General features: G+C 37.1%; 1 protein-coding gene across 5 annotated transcripts in view; it reads left to right on the forward strand.

Moving 5' to 3' along the window:
- Grid2 (glutamate ionotropic receptor delta type subunit 2) overlaps positions 1-22,248 on the forward strand; it is a 1,406,062-nt gene that overhangs the window by 1,056,407 nt on the left and 327,407 nt on the right. For all 5 annotated transcript variants that reach the window (XM_041638370.1, XM_041638390.1, XM_041638352.1 and 2 more), the window contains one exon: positions 16,256-16,453. In XM_041638370.1, coding sequence (XP_041494304.1) covers positions 16,256-16,453 — 198 coding nt within the window. The remainder of the gene's footprint in view (positions 1-16,255; positions 16,454-22,248) is intronic.

Here is a 22,248-nt window from a genome sequence, read left to right on the forward strand (position 1 = left end):
GAGCCACTCTAGGGTCAAGTCTCTTGCCAACCCTAAAGTGGCTCCCTTAACTAAGAATTGCGGTTCCGTGCTCCCCTGTCCAACCTTCTTTTATCCCAATCCTCCTGTTTCCCCAAGTTCCCCCCCTCCTTCCCTTCTCACTTTTCTCTCCCCATCTCCCCTTACCCCCATCCCACCCCACCCCCAAGATCCCAATTTTCTCCCCGGCAATTTGGTCTACTTCCCATAGCCAAGAGGATAACTATATGTTTTTTCTTGGGTTCACCTTCTTATTTAGGTTCTTTAGGTTCACCAGTTGTAGTCTCCGTGACCCTTATTTATGGCTAGAAACCAATTATGAGTGAGTACATCCCATGTTCATCTTTTTGGGTCTGGCTTACCTCACTCAGGATAGTGTTTTCTATTTCCATCCATTTGCATGCAAAATTCGAGAAGTCATTGTTTTTAACCGCAGCGTAGTATTCTAATGTGTATATATTCCATACTTTCTTCATCCATTCTTCCATTGAAGGGCATCTAGGTTGTTTCCAGGTTCTGGCTATTACAAATAATACTGCTATGAACATAGTTGAACAAATGCTTTTGTCATATGATAGGGCATCTCTTGGGTATATTCCCAAGAGTGGTATTGCTGGGTCCAGGGGTAGGTTGATCCCGAATTTCATGAGAAACTGAAACACTGATTTCCACAGTGGTTGCACAAGATTGCATTCCCACCAGCAATTGATGAGGGTACCCTTTCCTCCACAGCCTCTCCAGCACAGGTTATCATTGGTGTTTTTGACTTTAGCCATTCTGACAGGTGTAAGATGGTACCTCAAAGTTGTTTTGATTTGCATTTCCCTGATTGCTAAGGAAGTCGAGCATGACCTTAAGTGCCTCTTGGCCATTTGAACTTCTTCTGTTGAGAATTCTCTGTTCAGTTCAGTGCCCCATTTTTTAATTGGGTTAACAACTGTATGTCAACCTGTAGAAGAAGGAAAATAGACCCATATCTATCACCATGCACAAAACTCAAGTCCAAATGGATTAATGACCTCAATATCAGCCCGAACACACTGAACCTGATAGAAGAGAAAGCGGGAAATACCCTACAACAGATGGGCACAGGAGATCGCTTCCTATGTATAACCCCAGCAGCACAGACAACATTGAATAAATGGGACCTACTAAAACTGAGAAGCTTCTGTAAAGCAAAGAATACTGTCACTAAGACAAAAAGGCAACCTACTGACTGGGAGAAGATCTTCACCAACCCCGCAACAGACAAAGGTCTGATCTCCAAAATATATAGAGAACTCAAGAAACTAGACTTTAATATTGTGTTTTCTGTATGTTTCAGATCTTTCACCAAGAAATTCTGGGAGGTCTAGATGATGACTATAGAGCACAAACTTATAGTTTCTTTCATTATATTAACGTGCACATGTATTTCTCTGCATGAATATGGAGATAAGAAAAGTGTGAGGTTTCCTGAGACTGGAGATAGAGATGGTTGTAATCTGCTCTGTCGGTGCTGAGAACCAAACCCCAGTCTTCTACAGGAGCAGCAAGTACTCTATCCCCCTGATTTATCTCTCAGGCCTGATTTTGCAGTTTCTAGACTTTTTCTCCTTCTTCCTTTTATATGTTTAGAGGTTTTCTTTACTTTCTCTTTTTTAAACATTGCTTGAGGCATGCACTCTGAATAGGCACAATGAGACGTTCAGAATAATTTTTTTCTCATTGATTCTTAAATTGAGCCACACACTCTGGAATTCAATTAAAAATACTAACTATAATGATGTATGGATTCAAATATAATCTCCAAGATGATAGTCAATAAAGCACTTGAGGAAATGAAGTGTAGAATAAGAATAGTCCACGGATTAAAGTAGATAAAGAAGCAACCAATAAGCATTTGAAAGGAAAGACTTTGACTAATTTAAAGTTAAGGAGAATGGAAAAATTATCATCTATCAAAAAATGGGAGGTTGAAAAATATCCCACTTTGTTTACTGAGTCTTCATAATTTTAATAATGTCCTTGGTCCTTAGTCCAAAGAATTAAGATATCTTTCAATATATGTATTGCCTCATTTGAGGACATTTTTACATTGTATTTTAAGAAATGCAGGACCAAACAGAAAAAAAGTCAACATCCTTAAGACATTTATTTTCTCTAATAAGTAATCTAAGAGGCAGGGTAAGTATTAGGACTGGCTTGAGAGTGGACATTGCAGGTGATTATTCAATAAATAAGCCACAGACATGGGGACAGGAGTCCATAAATCATTATATTGTCCAGTAAGTTATAAGAACTTTCTCCTACGTTTCTAAGATCCGACTCCTTTAATTAACTCAATACTGTAGTCTATTTCCACATAATTCCTTCTAAGACTGCCAAAGACATTGTTTTATCCGTAGCTTATTATTGATTTTGATGACATTTCTAGTAATATTTATTTATTTATTTTAGAGAGTATTGTAGCTTCAAGTTCAGGAGTCTACACATTTTTCCTTTCTTTCTGGAAATCCCTACAAATTTGTTTCTGGCTTTTAAATACCTGGCTTCCATTCGACCGTCTCTGCCCTCTGTGCAGGACAGCTCAGGACAGCTTCCCTTTTAAGTCTCCCACTGTGCTTGATAATAGAATCAAAAGGAAGAAGCATTCAACTCACCAGAAATAGAAAACCTGTCACCTTTCCCTGAAAGCCTTTTTAGATCAGGCAGAGCAGCAGCTGCCATGGTCAGAGTAGCTTCTACAAAGTATCTAGAATGGATTGGCAAAATTATCATTTACTTCATTCCACTCAACCTCATTTTTAGAAAAAAAAAGGCTATCTTTGTTCAGACAAAAAAAGGACTGTAGGAAGAGAAACGTTTCCTCTCTGCAGTTAGGCCAGTGCTTAGTGGTCTGCAAGTCAACTGGTTGCAAATATAAGCAGGAGGAAACAGGCATTGCTTCTCCATAATTCCAGTGGAAATCTTTCAGTGAGCAGAAAATGTTCAGAATACTCCAAAGGAAAGATGGATCACTGTCAGTATATCTTAACTAAAAGGGACAGATGTAGTTAGGTATCTGCCACTGCCCAGGAACAGAAGGACTCTTGGAGGAGGGAATCATAGTATCTGTATTTTCAAGAGTCTCTGCTCTAGTTGGATGAGGGAAGTTCAGACAAGATTTCAAATGAATTCACAGTAAAATAGCCGTTATTCCCAGACTACTCACTAAATTTGAAATGTGATTTGAAAGATGTAGAAATGTGGTAGTATTTTAAATTCAGTGTGTAAACAGTACAGAGTAGGAAATCTAATTCTACCATTTGTTAAAAGACTACCTTAAGTTCCTCCCCTCTAAACCGATGTCATTTCTAGTTCTTCTTTCTGCTAGGCATGTGTATTCGTATAGAGGCAGCAGGCGGAGTTGATAGAGGCTGTATAAATTTAATAAATGGGTGAGCAAGAATTCAGATTTTAGCATCAGACACATGGATTCAAATTTCAAGTTTTCTTCCCTAGTGTTGTTAATTCTAGCACATTGTCTAGTCTTCTTCAAATCCTACCTCTCTCTCAGTTATGGCAGCAAGAAAACACAAGAGCATTCTGAAACTGAAAAGGTAATGGAGTAATAAGAGTGATGTGATATTCAGCATTGAGTATTTAACTATTCTTTTCTAATTTTGGCCTCTCCATGCTTCAAATCATTTATTCACAGCTTTTAGGGAAAAACTGATTTCATATTGAATAACAAAAATTTAAATAAAGTAGAAAACAAACATTAGCATAGTCAAATACAATCTCCCTGGAGGTCATGATGTTTGTAGAGTCCTCTAGTTGATGGTGAAATAAGATTCACGGTGATTGAATCAGGAAGATTGTTGGATAAAATTCCTGCCCTGCAAACATGAGGACCTGAGTTTGAATCTCCATCATCGCCCAAAAGCCAAGTATGGCGTCAAATGTTCACAATCCCTGTACTGGTGTGACTGAGACAGAGAGGGACTTTGGCTCTCATCTGATAGTCAGTGTAGGAGATCCTGTATTAAGAAATAAAATGGCCAGCACATAAGGAGAGTACCTGAAGGGGACCTCTGATCTTCATATGCACAAATATCCCTATACACATCCACTCTCATCTATGAACAAGTAGGCATTTGAGCACAACACACACAAAGTATTTAAGTGTCTGTCACTAGCTAAACTAATATTCTGTATCTATAAAAATTGAGGCAATTATAGTCCAAAATTAACAGAACTATACAAATACAAAATACAAAATTATTTTAAAGTATTTTATACAAATTGCATTCTATAGGATGTTTTTTAATGTTAGTATTTATAATATTACTTATTAAATTATAAAGCATATGTAATGATCTGAATAGCTTGGGGTATTTTATTCCCATTTAGCAATATACACATTAAATTTATCATGTAATGAGAGAATTTTCACCTAAGAGATATGAGCAATGGTTTTTCAGCTGCTTAATGAATAAATTTTATAGCTAATGCAAATATCCATTAGCTTACTCATAGGACTATATTCAACTGCTAACTTCTAACTACTACAACTTGACATTTTTATTTTTCATTCATCAAACTCTATAGGGATGCAAATGAAAGCAATTTTATTACAATGATATTTTGAATCTCTCATCACACAAACAGATACAAACAATTTTTAAACTGAGATTCTCACCTCTAATAAAAATGACCTGCAGCCCAGCTCTGAACAGATGACTGTGTGAGGGCTTTGGAGTCATTGATTAGAGAAATAGTCACACAGCAGACTTCCATAAGGTCTCATAGATGATTCTAAACTTTCTAATCCAATTAGTGGAACAGGTAGGATGTTTCCATTTTTAATTTTTCCCCCGTGGAACTCAAAGTAAGTACCCTTTCAGATATATTCTTAAGCTTACTTAGGTTTTCCCCCCTGGAATATGGAATTGTAGCCAAAACTAAAGAACATTTGGAGGCATTCGGTTTTTGATTGTGAATTTGATTGTGAAAGCTTTACCTTCACATTTTGGGTCTATGCTGTGGGGGATTGGTGGCATAATCATTCTGTAATTACGCTGGCCTCAAACTCTTGGTGATCCTCTTGGATTAGTCTGCCACATGCAGACTTTATTGGCATGACCTAGTACACAAGTTTTGAATTGAATTTGCCTAAGTGGTGTCTGAGAAACACCCACCTCACACACTGCTCAAAAACATTAGCATTCCCTTTCATGGTGGCCAATCTGACAAATGATAAATGAAATTGTTTTTCTTATTCTAGCTTAAACTTCCCAAAGGTGTTTTAAGAAAACAAAAGTAAATAGTTCACTGTCAATGATTGCTATTAAACTTTGTCATTTTCATATCTAAGCTCTAAATAGTATGATGACTTTAATGGTTATTATGTTTTATAATACATATTATTTTTCTATTAAATTATAAGTAGCAATTGTGTCAGGATTTTATACAAGTACACATTTTCTTTTTTTCTGCTACTAACTCTGAATGTGTTTTAATTTTGTATTCAGTACTCTGGGTCCTAACAAAGCAATGTCTTTGATTCCGTATTGAGCATTCATCTTGAGGACTTTTCTCTATTGATTCAAAACTTTAGTTTCTGTAATAGAACTATCATGATACACATTCCAAGGACAAAGTGATGTCCAAAAAAATGATGGAGACTCTCAAAAGCTCACCCCTCTTTACAACATTAGACCTCTGTGGTCTATCTCAAGAAGCCTAAGATGATAACTTTTATTCAAAAACTTAAAACCCTACTCAACATTTCCTGTTACAGTAGCTCCACCTCTAAAACCAACCAAACAAACATGAAAAACACCTACAACTTACTGACAAGTCATGATTGATCTAGTAAATTCTTCTCTTGCTTCTTCTAGCCAATTCTGAGTAATAAACACCCAAGGTGTAGTTAGTTGTCAAAGCATATAATACTATGCATACCCTTCCTCTAGTCAGAGCCCATCTGCTTTGTATTTCCAAGACTTTCCATATCTGTTGAAGGAACAACTAAACTAATCTCACTGGCCCTCAATGCCTTTTGAAGCTTTACCTGACACAAACACATGGCTTTCTTCCTTTAGCTCCAAGCACAATGTCTTATCTCTTATCCATATCATAGACTCTCATACCCAGAGTATATGAACTCATCTCTGTGGTTAATGCTGTGTTTGTAGAGACTCACATATACCTTGCCCTGGTTATCCAGTTATCCTTCTCGACACTTATTACCATGTGTGTTGATTGTTTTGTTGCTGTTATTTTTCATGCCTTTTTCTCTCTTGTCAACTTGATACAAGATGGAGTTATCTGAAAAAAGGGTACCTCAGTTGAAGAATTGCCCCCATCACATTGGCGTTTTCTTGATTAATGGTTCAAGAAGGTGCCACTCCAGGGCACTTGGTCCTGTGTTATAGAACAAAGCAGAATACAATATCATAGTGAGAATATGGGATCATCAGCTAGAATTAGTAAATATCATTGTCATTTTGGAGTCACAGTTATCAAAGTCTTTACAGATGAACTTCCAGCTTCTGGACTTAGGTCCAGCAAATCTCTCTGGATAGAAGCAGGATGCTGGCTCTGAGAATCGGATCTTGCTCATTTCCTTAAGATAACAGAGCTCTCATAGCTACATGCCCTGCTGGCCTTTATAAACTTCTCAGCATTGACTCTGCATGTGGAAAGGCACTTAGAAACTCAGTGTTAACTTAGCAATAGAAAGAAGTCTGGATCTGATGAAACAACTATGCAGCACTTAATTCAGAAAGCTGTTTTTGGATGTGATGAGCCTCAAGACCCTTTTCGCTCCTGCCATGTAATTGTAAATGCAAGCTCTAGAAGCCAGGAGGAACAGCAATGGATATATATATATATATATATATATATATATATATATACGAGATTAAATATTTTTCAAATTTACTTTGCTATTAATAATTGAACGTTATTGTCTGGTATACTACATATATAAATACATATGCATATATATTTATAGATACATACATATATATGCAAGAACTTGATTAAAAAAATCTAAGCTCACGACTAGAAAACTGTCTCAGTGGTTAAGAGCACTGACTGATCTTGAAGAGGACCTAGGTTTGGTTCCCAGCACATCCATGGCAGCTCACAGCCATTTATAACTGCAAGACCAAGGAGTCCAACATAGTCGTTTGGACTCCACAGGCAACAGACACTCTAGTTGTGCTCATACATACATGGAGACAGACACTTCATATATAAGTAGAAGAAAAAGCTAAGTTGAGGGCTGTGTTGGGAAGCAGCTGGTCCTCTGTTGATGTCTGTGGATAAAACTTCCCTTCCCTTTTCTCTACATCTGTTCTTTTTCTCCCTGTGCTGCAGGGTTCCTTCCTTCACAACCCTGGCTTGGCTCCTTCCTCTCCAGCTGTACTTACACTTGTTTGCTTATTCTTGATTTCTTACCCTGCTCTCTTTAATAACAAATTCCATATCTCTGCCTTTTTGAACTTACAAAAGACTCATATATTCTCTATAAGAGATAATGAGATTTTTTTCCCCCAAGGGGAATGGTGGTCATTAATTCTGCATATATCAAAGTAGAATGTGTCATCACTAAGCGAAATGTGAGCTCCCACCATGCATAAAGACAGCTCTTGTTTGCTACAGCCAAGAGCATGTTTCATGGCAAAACATTTTTGAAGAAGCCATTAAGAAATATTCTCATTCTCTCCACAATGGCTTTAAGTTCTGTGTGACCAGAATTCCGAGGTATTTCTGGTGACTCATTCCTGGTTTGGGCCATCCTGACATTCTGAAGGCTCCTAATAATCTTTGATAAAGCTTTGGCACGAGGGCTTGCATGTTGTACTCATCAAAAACAGCATACTTAAAACAAACCTCTGTCACCAGAAAAAATTAAAATGAGAATTAACTACAAAATCTGCAAGGCACACGCAATGCTGAGAATCAGCGAAGCAATTAGCATGAGATTTTTAAGTGACTGAATACAAATTCAGAATTATGAAGTTATTATCAAATGATGTTACAAGTGATGTGAATAAATCTTGGATAATATAAAAATTCTCAAGCACTCCAACCCCTTTTCTACAGGCAGGTGCACGGATCATGAGGCTAATGCCCTCAGGTGGATAGACTGCTGACATCCCAGGGAAGCTGTTATTTTAGTCACAGAACCCTATGCTTAGAGTCCCTGCCACACACACGGTCAGCTTATTGGTTTCTGCGATTTGTGTTCCTTTCTATAGACAAGATTTGCACTCAAGTACTATTACAATTCTTTGAAACTAATTACAGGAAAATGAATTTTAGCAGCAAGAATTGTGTTTTCTTCCTCCCCCCTTCATTCCTATAGTAGAAGAAAGACTCAGAGCTTCATCCTTAGACTTTGAGAATACATGTTAAATTGGAACAGGCCACAAACTCCAGTCATCTGGGCATCAGCAAAGGAACCTTTAATCTGTTCCTGCTCCAAATCATCCAACATCATGCCGTCACAATAACAGATTATCCTATTCCTCTACAGAAGCTTTCTACAGAACTAGCAAGAAGCTGTAGCATGGCTTATGCACACTCCATTGTCTGGGCCCTCTTCACATAGGTATTCCTTGTTTTTGTTAATTGAATGGTATAGGACAGTTGTGCTTAGCCTTAAATGCCCTCTAGAGGAGATGTAGAAGCCCCAGGTAGACAGGCCTCTGGGCATGCCTGTAGGAGTTTCTTTTCATTAGGTTGATTGAGGGGGAAGGTTTGTTCACCATGGGTAGGACAATTCCCTGGGCTGGAGTCGTAAGTGGTATAAAGAAAATGACCTGAGGAAAAGCTTTTATTAATTTATACTTCTTGACTGTGGCTTCAGTGTAACTAATTGTCTCATTACTCACAGCTATGAGGCTTATGTATGAATGTCAACTCTCTACATGCTATAGGAAATTGGTTCCCAAAATAGTTGTACTGTGTTACATGGGCAGCAAGAGTAAATGGTAGTCCCTGGGTCTTCACCTGCTTCACGGTATTTCAAGTTCTCAGAATTTTTCTCTGTCTCTCTTCTATCTTTTCTCACTGTGTGATTTTCCTTTTTTTGCTCTATTACTTCTGGCCTTTTCAATTAATTAATTCTTTCCTTGTCTGATTCTAAGGTCTTAACAAAATTAGTTATCATGTTCTTAATTTGGTCATTATCTCTTCTAAATCTCAAATTTCTGATCAGTTCTATTCTAAACTATGAAACACTACAAAAAGATTTCAGTCTTTTGCCAGTTAAGATATTTTTTGCTTATTTTTCTTTTAAATACAATGCTACTGTCCTTATAATCCACATTTAGGGATTCTAACTACTGTCCTGAGAGGTCCTTCAGAGGGCCTGCTGGGTCTACATTCTGAAGCATTATACTTTTTGCTTCATGGTTCAGGTTTTGTGATTGTTTTGTTTTGTTGCCTGGTTGTTTAGACACTGTATTTAGAACTCATAAGAAGAATAGTGTGAGGATATGCTTTCTCTGAAGGAACTATCATCTTGATTGGGTTGTTGTTGACTTGTCTTGTTTTTCTCCACTTGAGCATCTAAAGGAACTACTTTAAATTGTGTTAAAATTTTACATATGTATATAATCTTGGGTTTTGAAAAAAAGCATTGCAAAAGATGAAATCCACACAGGTGAAGTTTTAAAAAAACAAAACAAAATGAAGCCTCACAAGTGCCCCCCACATTCACTGGGACTAGTTTGGTCCTATGCAGGTTCCCCTACTGTCAGTCCAGAGACAGTGAGTTCCCACTAGCTCAGGTCAGCTGTTTCTGTGAATATTACCATCATCGTCTTGGCTCCTTAGCTCATATCATCACTCTTCCCTCTCTTGGACTGGTCTCTGCTATCTCAGCCCAGTGTTTTCCTGTAGATCTCTCTATCTGCTTCCATCGGTTGCTGGATGAAGTTTCTCTAATGGCAATTAAGGTAGTCATCAATGTGATACAGGGGAGGGCCAGTATAGGTGTGTCCTCTACACTGTTGCTTAAAGTATTAGCTGGAGTCATTCTGTGGATTCCCTAGTGCCATGTTCTTCACTAGCTTTTTAGTTACAGTCTGTGGGGCCACTGGCAGTGGGACCAGGATTTATCCCTAGTGTTTGAACTGGCATCATGGAGCCCATTCTCTTTGGTATGATTCCTTGCTCAGCCTAGATATAGGGGGATGGCCTGGTTCTTGCCTTGAAATGAAGTACCAGACTTTGCTGACTCCCCATGGGAAGGCTTACCTTTTCTGAGGAATGTTGAGGGGGAAGGGTTGGGGTGGGAATAGGGGAGGCAGTAGGAACAGAGATAACTATGCAAAATGAGAAAAGTTTGTATTATAAAATTCTAATAAAAAAGGAAAAATAAATAAATGTGTACAGTTTTAAAAATAAAGCAGGTCTTGATGTCTCTTGTTATATAACAATGTATAGATTTGAGCTAATTCTCTTTATTTTTGTTTTCTCATCTATTGGAAAACAGAAACTGTTAACCCACAAACCATAATTATTCTCTTTCAGTAGTTGCCACCTTCTCTGTTGCTTTCTTTGTGCCAGTTCTGCTGTGCATTCTTTGCACCTTTAGTGCGTGAGTACTCATCCCTCTCCTGGCTAGAGTTCTTGGAAGGTGGTATCCACAGCATTGTATATCAGCCTAGTCTATTAAGTGCAAGATTTGAAGCACTAGCTTATCAATGGATATTAAAGGGTTGTGTCAATGAGTGAATAATTGAAAATAGATGCATATGTAAAAGTGATTCAGTCAAGCTATGTACTGCAACTGCAGAGCACAAACACCTCCTTTATTATAGTTCCTGGGGCTTCAATCTAATTTTACTGTGTATACTTACCTCTCTGATATATTGACTCCTTGTCCTTACAGAAAGCAACTGGCCTGAGTTAGAATTTATAAATAGTGATCCAAATCCATAATGGAGCTTAAGAATAAAGCTTTTAAAACATTGATCTGGATAAGGAATGATAGGATGTAATAAAGGTTTATTTAGGGTGTAAAATCTAAAAGGCATGTTCATCAATAATTCATCAACTCTCCTTAAAAGGATCCTTAGTACAGCCATTTCTATTCAGGACTTTTAATCAATTCTAGTTGCCACTACTAGAAACAGATTTTGAAAACACACTTGTGAAATAGATCTATTTGAATAGATATTTACTTCAAGAGTAAAATTAAAATCACTATTAATAAGAAATTTATTATAGTAAGAAAATAACCAATATATTGGGAAATCCCCAAACAACCCAGGCTGTTATCAGGACAATAGGTATCTCTCCACAAATTTCAGCAATACCCCATTGCTAGAGACAAAAGACACACACACACACACACACACACACACACATCATTGAACTTAGAGAGACTGAGTTATTGCCTATACAGAGCAGCCTTTAACTTCCATATTCTAGTGTCTGTGACATAGAAAAGTACTCTGAAGGCTACCAAAGAGAAAAGGAAACACCAACCCAATCACAAAACCTTTCCTCTACAATCAGTACTGCCTGCAAAATATGCTAGGGCAATGGTAGCAAAACCTCGAGGGCCTAACCAACTGATGATCAAAAATGTGATTTGACTTAAAGCCCACTCCATCAGATAGAACACACACCTGACATTGATTGAGGGACCGTGAAGACAAGTATAGATATCTCAGAGACCTAGGGTAAAAACCAAATACTACTTTAAAAAAAATAACAATAAAGTAAATCTTAATAATATTCTACTATATTTATTCTGCCATCATCAGAGAAGCTTTCTTCTGTAGCATATCTATAGCATATAGGAGCATATAGGAGCAAATACAGAGATCCCCATTCTGATATTTTACACACAGAGAGAGGGCATACATGCGAACCACCAGAAAGAAGAAGCTAAAACACTGGGGAGACAGAAGCAGTGGACTACACCTGGAGAACAATTACTTCTAAAACAGTTGCTCTCAGCCTGTGGGTTGCAACCCCTTGGAGAAGAGCCACTTATCTGATATCCTGTATAGTAGATATTTACATTAAAATTCATAACAGTAGCAAATTCTAGTTATTAAATAGCAACTAAATAAATTTACGGTTGGGGATTACCATTGCATGAGAATCTCTACTAAAGAGCCACAGCATTGTGAAGGTTGAAAACACTGCTCTAAAACAACCTCATATGAAATCACAGAGTCTGAAGCAGCAGAGGGCCTACATGTGTCTGTATCATGTTCCTTTGCATATATACTATATAACCTTTTGTTAGTGCTTTTATGGGAATCCTGAACGTGTAAACGAGTGGGTCTCTCATTCTTGTGCCTTCTCTTGAGGCTCTTTTATTTCTCTCTTTAAATTTTTTGTTATTGTTGAGCTATACATTTTTCCCACTCCTCTCCCTTAGTCTCTTTCCCCCTTCTACCCTCTCCCATGACCCCCATGCTCCCAATTTACTCAGGAGACCTTGTCTTTTTCACCTTTTTATATTTAGTCATGTATGTCTCTCTTAGGGTTCTCTTTGTTGTCTAAGTTCTCTGGGACTGTGGCCTGTAGGCTGGTCTTTGCTTTATGTCTAAAATCCTCTTATGCATGCAAAACTATTATATTTGTCTTTCTGGGTCTGGGTTACCTCACTCAATATGTTTTTTTTTTAGGTCCATTGATTTGTCTGCAAATGTCAAGATGTCATTTTTTTACCCCTGTATAGTACTCCATTGTATAAATGTATCACATTTTCTTTATCTATTCTTCACTTGAGGGGCATCTTGGTTGCTTCCAGGTTCTGGCTATTACAATAAATGCTGAGATAAACATAGTTGAGCACATGTCCTTGTGGTATGATTGAGTTTCTTTAAGGTATATACATAACAGTGACATTTCTGGGTCTTGAGGTAGATTGTTTCCTAATTTTCTGAGAAATTGCCAAAGTGGCTGTACAAGTTTGCACTTCCACAAGCAATGCAGGAGTGGTCCCTTTACTCCACATCCTCTCCAGTATAAGCTGCCACCATTGTTTTATATCTTGGCCATTTTTTTTCAGGTGTAAGATGGAATCTCAGAGTTGTTTTGATTTGTATTTCTCTGATGGCTACTTTTCTTTTAAATTTACTGGTCCAACTATGATATGATGCTTTTTTTTTGTCTTACTATAGTTTCTTTTGTTCTATTTGGTTGTTATCTCTTAGAAGACTTTACTTTTCTAATGAGAAACAGAAAGGGAGTGGATCCAGATAGGAAAGGAGGCTGCAAGAAACTAACAGGAGTAGAGGGAGGGAAAATGGTATTCAGATAATATTGTGTGAGAACAGAATATATGTTTAATACAAGGGGGGAGTAACAAAACTATATAGAAATGGAGAATGCTGAAACATTGAGTTGTCTACCTCTTTTGATATGCTCTATATTTTCTATATTAGCCTCCAGATAAACAACTTGTAAAGATTTTTTTCCATCCTTAGGCTGCCTTTCCACTAATATGTTGGTGTCCTTTGTTCTACACAATCCTTTTAGTCTTGTGTTTCCATTTGTCAGTTGTTGGTTTTAGTGTCTATGCAATCAGAATCCTTTTCAGAAACTTTCATTCTACTACAATAAAGTTCATGTACAGTCTCTACTTTCTTCACTATCAGATTTAGAGCTGTCAGCAAAGCTGAAATGGGATAGCTAGCACTTCACATAAAATCATGTACTGAGATATTATTGTCTACAATTTATTAATTTTATATTTAAAATACATTATTGGAAACTGTGTTATGAAGTATAATACATGTTTCACTTTTTTATTTTTACAAATTTTTCATCCCATAATTTTAAATTTTGATATTTTATCCAACCTTAATCTTTTCCTAGATCTTCCCCATTTTCCAACCTATCCAACTTCATATTCTCTTTTTCTGTTTTATAAAAACCCATTGAGTGCAGTTTATATTGGTCAACTACTCCTAAATATAGGGCTTGCACTAGATTGTGAAAGCTATAGCTATACCAGGGTTCACATCATTATAGAAAACTACTTTTTCTCTCTCACTGGCTGTATTTTCAGCTAGGAATGGGACTTCCTACATTCCTCCCCTCCCTCTCCAGATCTTGTCTAATTTGAGCTTGTTCAGGACTTGCATATGCTACCACAATCATTGTTAGTTCATGTGTGCATCTGTACTGTTATATCTAGAAAACAGTGTTTCCGTGAACTCATCACAACTTATGGCTCTCACTATCTTTCTGATCAGCACCTTCAATGAAGATTCATGAGCTTTGAGAGGAGGAATGTAATAGAGGCACAATATTTATGGCACTGTAAAGTCTCTTATTCCCTACTCTTGGCCAGTTGTGCACCTCCACTAGTGACCATCTACTGCAAGAAGAAGCTTCCCTGATGATGGCTAAGTAGTGTAGTGATCTATAGGTACAACAGTAGGTCATTCCGAATATTTTTATTGATATATCTGTTTAGTGGAATAATAGTAGTAGTTTCTACCCTAGGGCCGATGACTTACTTAGTTACAAGTTCTTGTTCTCTTGACAGTGTCAGGTAAGGATTTGATCTCATGTAGTATGTTTTAACTGTAAGAAAAAGAGAAGAAAGAAAGAAAGAAAGAAAGAAAGAAAGGGAAAAGAAAAGAGGTTGGTAACACCTATAACATTCATGACACTATGGCAATAGAGGTCTATCTTGCCAGGCAGATCCTTGTAGGAGCTCAAAGGGTTCATGGCTGGATGAGACTGATGATTACTTTTCTTTCCTAATAGTATCCTAGCAGTAAGAGCAATACCTTTAAACATTATAAAAGCTATCTGATAGGATTCCAGATGAATATCAGCTATTCTCACTTTTTGAGGAATACCATACAGATTTCCATAGTGACTACATCAGTTTACACTCCTACCAGAACTGAAATATGTTGTCATTTTCTCTCCATCATTCATAATAGTCTGTTGTTACTTGTTTGTGTTCAATATTTTAAAATGTTTCCTCAGGCATTTGAGTTTCTTGCAAATTCTCTTCTTAGTTACAGGCCATGTCTGAACATTGAGTTGTCTACCTCTTTTGATATGTTCTATATTTTCTATATTAGCCTCCAGATAAACAACTTGTAAAGATTTTTTTCCATCTTTACGCTGCCTTTCCACTAATATGTTGGTGTCCTTTGTTCTACACAATCCTTTTAGTCTTGTGTTTCCATTTGTCAATTGTTGGTTTTAGTGTCTATGCTATCAGAATCCTGTTCAGAAACTCCCATTCTGTTACAATAAAGTTCAGGTACAGTCTCTACTTTCTTCACTATCAGATTCAGAACATACAGCCATACATTGAGATTATTAACCATTTTGGATTTGAATTTTCTGTCATCTGCCAGCACGCTTTCAAACAAATGCACTCTTAACACCTGCTCTGAAGCAGAAGCAACCTATACGCCAGGTTTACCAGGATTAAACTGAGACATAGGAGAGGGTGCTGGTGTAACAGGCCTGAAGCTTTAGGTTGAGTCCCCATCACCACAAAGACTGGGAGTAGTGGCTCATTCCTGTAATCCCAACACCCTGGAGGTGAACCAGGAAGATGATTAAGTCAGGGTCATTTTGGGATACAAGTGAACTGTACCAAATTCAGTAACTTTTTTTTTTAAAAAAAAGCATGTGAAAAGATAAAAAAATACAGGGTATGAAGCCAGTTTGTCAAATTTGATAAATAAGTTCATCAAAGAGATGATTTTTTTTAAAAAAAAATAGTAGTCATAGTACCAGAGCTGTTTTTGTAGTGAAATACGTTTATATCAAAGTAATAAAACTACTTGCCAAATAACTTCCAGTATGTGTGATATTCTAAATTTTACTTAAACTATATCTTTTGAAGATTTACTATTTTCAGATTTGTACATGTGTTAGCATTTTTATCTATTTTTACATAGGTAGACATAACGTCCAATGGAGACAGAAAACCATAGCTTCTCAAAATCAATTACATTGCTGATGAATCTTAAGTAGTACCCATACCTCAAGGAAATAACACTATTGGAAAGTTTAGTTGCATTCCTCCCAGTTTTGATCTGACAATGATAAAATGAGAGATGACAAGGACCTGGGTGATTAAACACAATTCAATAGCATAATGCATCAATAATGTATAAACCCTATTCCCAAGCTAATTTTTTCAAAGCAGGAAATTGTGTTTAGACTTTGTCAGCTAGACTCTTTAAAGAATGAGCTCTTGTTTTTAGGGAGCAATGTTGATTGACATCAAGATTTTTCTTCCATGTAGGAGGAGCCTTTTGTAATGGTCTCTGAAAATGTCCTGGGAAAACCGAAGAAATACCAGGGCTTCTCCATTGATGTTTTGGATGCCCTATCTAACTACCTGGGTTTTAACTATGAAATTTATGTTGCGCCCGACCACAAATACGGAAGCCCACAGGAAGATGGGACGTGGAATGGATTGGTAGGAGAACTTGTTTTTAAGGTAAGAATTCATTTATCTCATTCCCAAACTGTCAGGTATAATCATCGAGAGCTGTTTTCATATGAAAAAACAAGATGGAAAATATTTGATTGTTGTATTTAATGCAAAAGACTCACCCAGTGTTACTTAATGAACATTGTGAATAGAAAACTGGATGGCAAAATAAAATTTAAATTTAGTATCTCCTATAACAGAAAACTACAATTGTAATCTTCTTTCTATCTTTTGTCTGTATCCCTGTCGCATCTATTGACTTTCTTAGAATTTTCTAATATAGGTAGTTCTTGGGATAAGGCAGTCATTTGAAGGGAGTTTACAAGTGTATTTTGCTTCATCTGCCCGTCTCTTCTGTATCAGTCTTTATCCTTTGCCACATTAGTTGTTAGCATTCTGTTAGAATTTCAGTTGCCAGTGGTTTGTGAATTCAGGAGGATCTTTGATGACTGTGTTATGTAACAGTCTTCCTAACCTGCTGCAGTACCCGTTTGGAACTGCTGATCACCCTTCAGTATCCTTCTACTCTTTACAGAAGTAGCATGGAAAGAGAGGTAGACTGCACAAGCTTGTAGGAAAACATGGAAGTGAGGAAGTGAACTTTTACACACACACACACACACACATGCTTCGGAGGACACACACATATATGCCTGCATGCATATATAACTGTAGTGGGAAAAAGAGAAAAAGATAAAGAAAGGGTAACAGATTTTGCAAATTTTGATTGTTCTTATAGAGAAAATTGAATATTATAAGCCAAGAGGGGAAAAAAAGAGAAATTTTAACATAGAAAAGAGGTGAATGTGTAGTAAATGCCTTGGAGTCACGAGAAGTTAGTTTGAGAAATGGTTTTGGTGAGGGAAAGTGTTGCTTTCATGCTAAGCCCTGATGCTGAGTTGTGTCTTTGAAATCTGAGGAAAGAAGTTGAGGGGTTGAAGAAGATCACACTGCTTTGAATTTCTTGACAAAAATAAATCATGCAGTGTGTGACAGTTATGGGAACAGGTGTTACGTGTGCATCTGTAGGAGGCCAAGGTGGGACAGACCTTTAATCCCACAACTCAGGAGGCAAAGGCAGGAATATCTGTGAGTTTAAGGCCAGCCTGTTCGACATGGTGAGTTCTAAATCATATGTGGTTACCCAGTGAGACTCTATCTCAAAATAAAATAAAATAAAATAAAATAATCCTGGGGATAGTGAAAGAGTAAACTAGTTTTCAAGGGACTTAGGAGGTTATTGGTAATGAGGATGGAGCTGCTGTTTTCCATACTTTTCAAATCTTAAATGGAGACCCTTCTGGAGTGAGTTCAGATATTAAAGTTCATCGTGTCTTAAAAATACTAAGATAAACAGAAAAATATCAATCTTTTCTTTTTTAAGTCTTCCACCTCAAAATCCTTTTATTTATTCTGATATCCTACTGGCAACCAAACAACCTTGCTTTGAAACAGATACTAGCCATGGTTACCAGTAATGAATTTACTATCAATTTTAGCTTCAGAGACTCTTTACAGCCTCTCTAAACCACAATCACCAGAAAAATAAATCCAGGAATGTTATAAGGAAGGAAAGTAAAGCTGGTCTCATTAGCTGATGCTGATAGATTGGTGAAACCTTCCCCAGGTGCTGTGCTTAAAACTGTAATAAATTCAACATAAATTTTGCAAGTTGACTGACAGGTTTTGCTAATAGGTCAGATAGAGAGGTAGAAGAAAGATCAAAGAGAGTGCTTTTCATCTTATCTATCCAACCACAGCAGTAGAAAAAGACGTCCTTTGTTACCTTATCTTTGTAGAGTCACTTGACTTTTCTCTTGCTGCCATTATTTAGGTTGCACCTACAGAGATTCAATTACTTTTCTTCTTCTAATTCATCACTTGCTTCTTTATTTATATACATGCATACATACACACACATATATGCACATACACACATACATACATACATATGTACATATATGCATACCTAATCTCACTGCTTCTCTTTCTTTCCCCAAATAGTCTATTTCTGATTTCTTGGTGTGTGTGTGTGTGTGTGTGTGTGTGTGTGTGTGTGTGTGTGAAAGAGAGACAGAGAGAGAGACAGAGAGAGAGACAGAGAGAGAGAGACAGAGAGAGAGAGACAGAGAGAGAGATACAGAATGGCACATATGAAAAGGTCAAAGGACAACTTTTGGAACTCAGTTTACTCCTTATTATGCATGGGTCCCGGAGATTGAACTCAGGTTGTCAAGCTTGGTAGCAAACACCTTTATGCACTGAGCCTATTTACTGGAATAAATCTAAATCTAATCTCCACCTCCCTGAAATTGACTTGAGGGGGTTATCTCTGACTAAGATAGGGAAGAACATATACTAAGAAAAGTATTTTTGAATATTGAGTAAAAACTAACTTTTTAGAGATGAGTAATAGAACCCAAGTAACTGTCAAAATTGAAATCTTCTTAAATTATGCCATAAAATTGAAACAACCACACTTTCTATGATCTGGATAAAAATGGCAAAGCCATGAGAGTTTAAGAAGCTTGGTCAAAGTCAAACAGCTAATAGAGGAAGGTCTAGGGTCTGAGCCAGTATTTGACTCTAGATCTGTGGATAGGCCTCCATGGATCCATCCAAACAGAAAGTGAAATGAGTTATTTGATATACGAGTCTGGAGTTCAGACAAGGGATCTGGAATGGACACACATTTGAGGCTCATCAGCATATAGATGGAAGTTAAATTGCCCCTTTGCCTTTCTTTGCCCCATTTCTCTTCTATCTCCAATTTCCTCCACATCTTTGCTCCCTCCCACTGCTTGAAAAGGCATTCTCATCTCAAATATAACCTTTCTGTATTTTCTAAGTTAAATTAATTAGGTGTCTTTGGTTGCAAATGACAATCCAATTGAAGTGAAAAGATAATTTAATGGCTCACAAAGCTAAGCTGCCAGAAACAAGATCCAGGCATATTTCATCAGGCCTTGGAGTTGCTTTCTGTCCTGAAGCTCTGCGTTCTTGGTGTAGTCCCAGTTCTCAGTCTCTCCTTTCTTGGAAGCAAGGTGACTTTCAGCAGCTCCAGGCTTAGGTTTCAGACTCTTATCTATCCCAGTATAAACACTGGCTTTCTTTTGCCAATTACTCTGATTCAGAACCTCAGCCCAAGTACACCCTGGCTCAGACCATGAACTATTGTGTCCAAGTGGAGGCACTGTTCCCAGTATCAAAGAGCACAACATGCCAGTATCTGCCACGAAGGTAGCGAGGGCTGAGTGACTCCATGTAAAACATGTGGAGTGAGCAAATGCTGTACTGCCCAAGGCAAATATTGCCCAACTAGAAGAAGGGGGGATGGTTAAGAAGAAAAGTTAATTCTGCCCTTTTTATATGCAACGATAATTATTGAAATTACGAAGAAACTATCGGTAGTTGCACATATACAAAGAAACCAGCAGTAAATTAAAAGTTAAAGTGAGAATATTAATTAAGGTACAAACAATAGGCTGCAAAATGTTTAGGAGAACTGTTGGTGTCCCTGCTTTACAGGTGTACGAAGAGACTGTGAGATCCACAATAAAATTCTAAGACCACAGCAGAAGAAAATTAACAGAATAAACTTTCACTTTCCAAGGGCAAAAAAAAAAAAAAAAAAAAAAGTCTGATGGACAGGATATACCCAAAAGGAAATGTATTGCAATGGAGTAGGACATTTAATAACGCAACAGTGCAGCAGGCAGAGCAGGCAGATGGAACAGATTGCTTAATGCTTTTACAAAGATAAGCTGTGATTCATATTACACCTTTAGTCAGAGTTAACTTTCTGTTGTATGTATCATTGTATAAAACATCACTTGACTTAAAGACAAGTTCAGGTCATATATGTGGCAGTTCTGGCAATTAACACACATCAAAATTCACAACTACAAGTTGGCAGTGAATACATGGTAATTACTAGCATGTGCATAGAACTGACTCTCGCTACATGATCCTTTGCACTTTGTATTTATTAATACTTAGTGCTCACAACTGAAGGGATAATTGCTACCTCAGTCTTGCAGGTAATAAAACTAAATAAAAGAGCTTTAAGTGGCCACATAACCACACTGGGAGTCTGTGTTTTAAATCCAAAAAAATCTGGTTCCAGAATCCAAGTGCTGACTTAACCTTCTCACCAGTAAATTGAAGGAAGAAGATTTATGTAGTAATGTAAATACATATATGTGGGGTTGGGAAAGGTGGGTCTTCCAGAGGACATGGATTGATTTCCAGAACACACATAAAGTGTCTCTACCCTCTGTAACTCCAGTCCTGGGTGGGGGAGTTTCTAAGACTTTCCTCTTCCCTCATCAGGCATCAGGCATATACATGATAAACAAACATACATGAAAGCAAAACACCCTTTTGCATAAGATTAAATGATAATTAAAATTATAAATATATATATGTATGAATTTATAGAGTTTTAAAGGGTCATTTTAAAAGATGTGGAATAGGTATGCTCACAAGACAAAATCTGTTGCTGGGGCTGATAATTTAGGAAGAAAACTAAGAGCAGTTTGCGCAAGCTGAAACTGAATGATATCTATATAAAGTATGATAAAATGTAAGATGGGTACAAGCATTTGACTTTTAAGAAAGGAAAGAAAATGATGATTTACAAGATATAAATATATATATGTGTGTGTGTGCATATATGCAGAAATATATTTAGATATAGAGATCTTATTTCCATAGTCTTTCTTCTGGAAGGCAGAAGGCTGAGACTGTGTCTACTTTCTATGCCAAGTACATCAGAGTGCCCTATATTTATACTCATTCATTTGTACACATTTCTGAACGCATGTTATATTCTGGGCATGGTGAATGCCATCATAAAAGTAAATGTCAGATATTATTCTTAATTTTAGGTATTCCATAGACTACATGAAGAAAGAAAAAGTATGAATAAACAACAAAAACACAGTGTGACAAAGGCATAGGGTGCCATGGCAACATGCAGACCAGAGAGGAGCTCCTGCTTGGAAAGAGAAAAGGATTTCATGGAACAGGAATATTTGCGCTAGGTCTTCAAAATGATCAGGAGTGTAAAAGGCAACAGCGACGATAGTTATAAAATGGATTTGTCATATTCAAAATTTCAGACTTCAATATTTGGCTGGTAAAAGTTACACAAAGCTTTTACATATAAGAAAGGTATGATCTAATTCAGAACTCTAAAAGATAGCTTAGGTAGGCCTGGGATAGCACTGGAATGAAGATAAAAATGTTAAATTTAAAAAATAACATATTTAGAAATAATGGGATATCTTTAATAAAATGACTGCAACAACTAAGCAGAAAGACTGATTTGGGGAAAATTGGTTAGAATGCTAAGATACAATTCTTAGAACTTGAAAACTCAAAGGAAATAAAAGGAATGAAGCATGCTTGCAAGTAGAGGAAATGTGCCAGTGGCAGCATAACAGCAAACAAGGACTCAAAATAGTAACACGCTGGGAAAGCACATGCAAGAGACAATCTTTGTCTGTAGACACTGTGACTCCCTTGTGCCTGAGGAGCACCCCAGTGGGACTGTCTAGGAGTGGGTTGTTGATGGACATCTAGAACACAAACAGGTAATGTCTAGGACTAAAAGGAGCCTATGAAAACACAATCAGAAGTGTGGGGTTAAAGGGAGATCATGACCTGAGTTATTATTCTAGCCTTCAAGTTATTCCACTCTGAGCAAAGTGGAATTATTTCTGCTACTGGGTTAGATAAAGAGTAGAAAAAAAAATAAATTTGTGTGTGAGGGATAGCTCAGAGAACAACAGCAAGCT

The sequence above is a fragment of the Microtus oregoni genome, unplaced genomic scaffold (assembly GCF_018167655.1).
Source record: "Microtus oregoni isolate MIOR12 unplaced genomic scaffold, Mior012 000002F_ref0000024, whole genome shotgun sequence".
NCBI lineage: Eukaryota > Metazoa > Chordata > Mammalia > Rodentia > Cricetidae > Microtus > Microtus oregoni.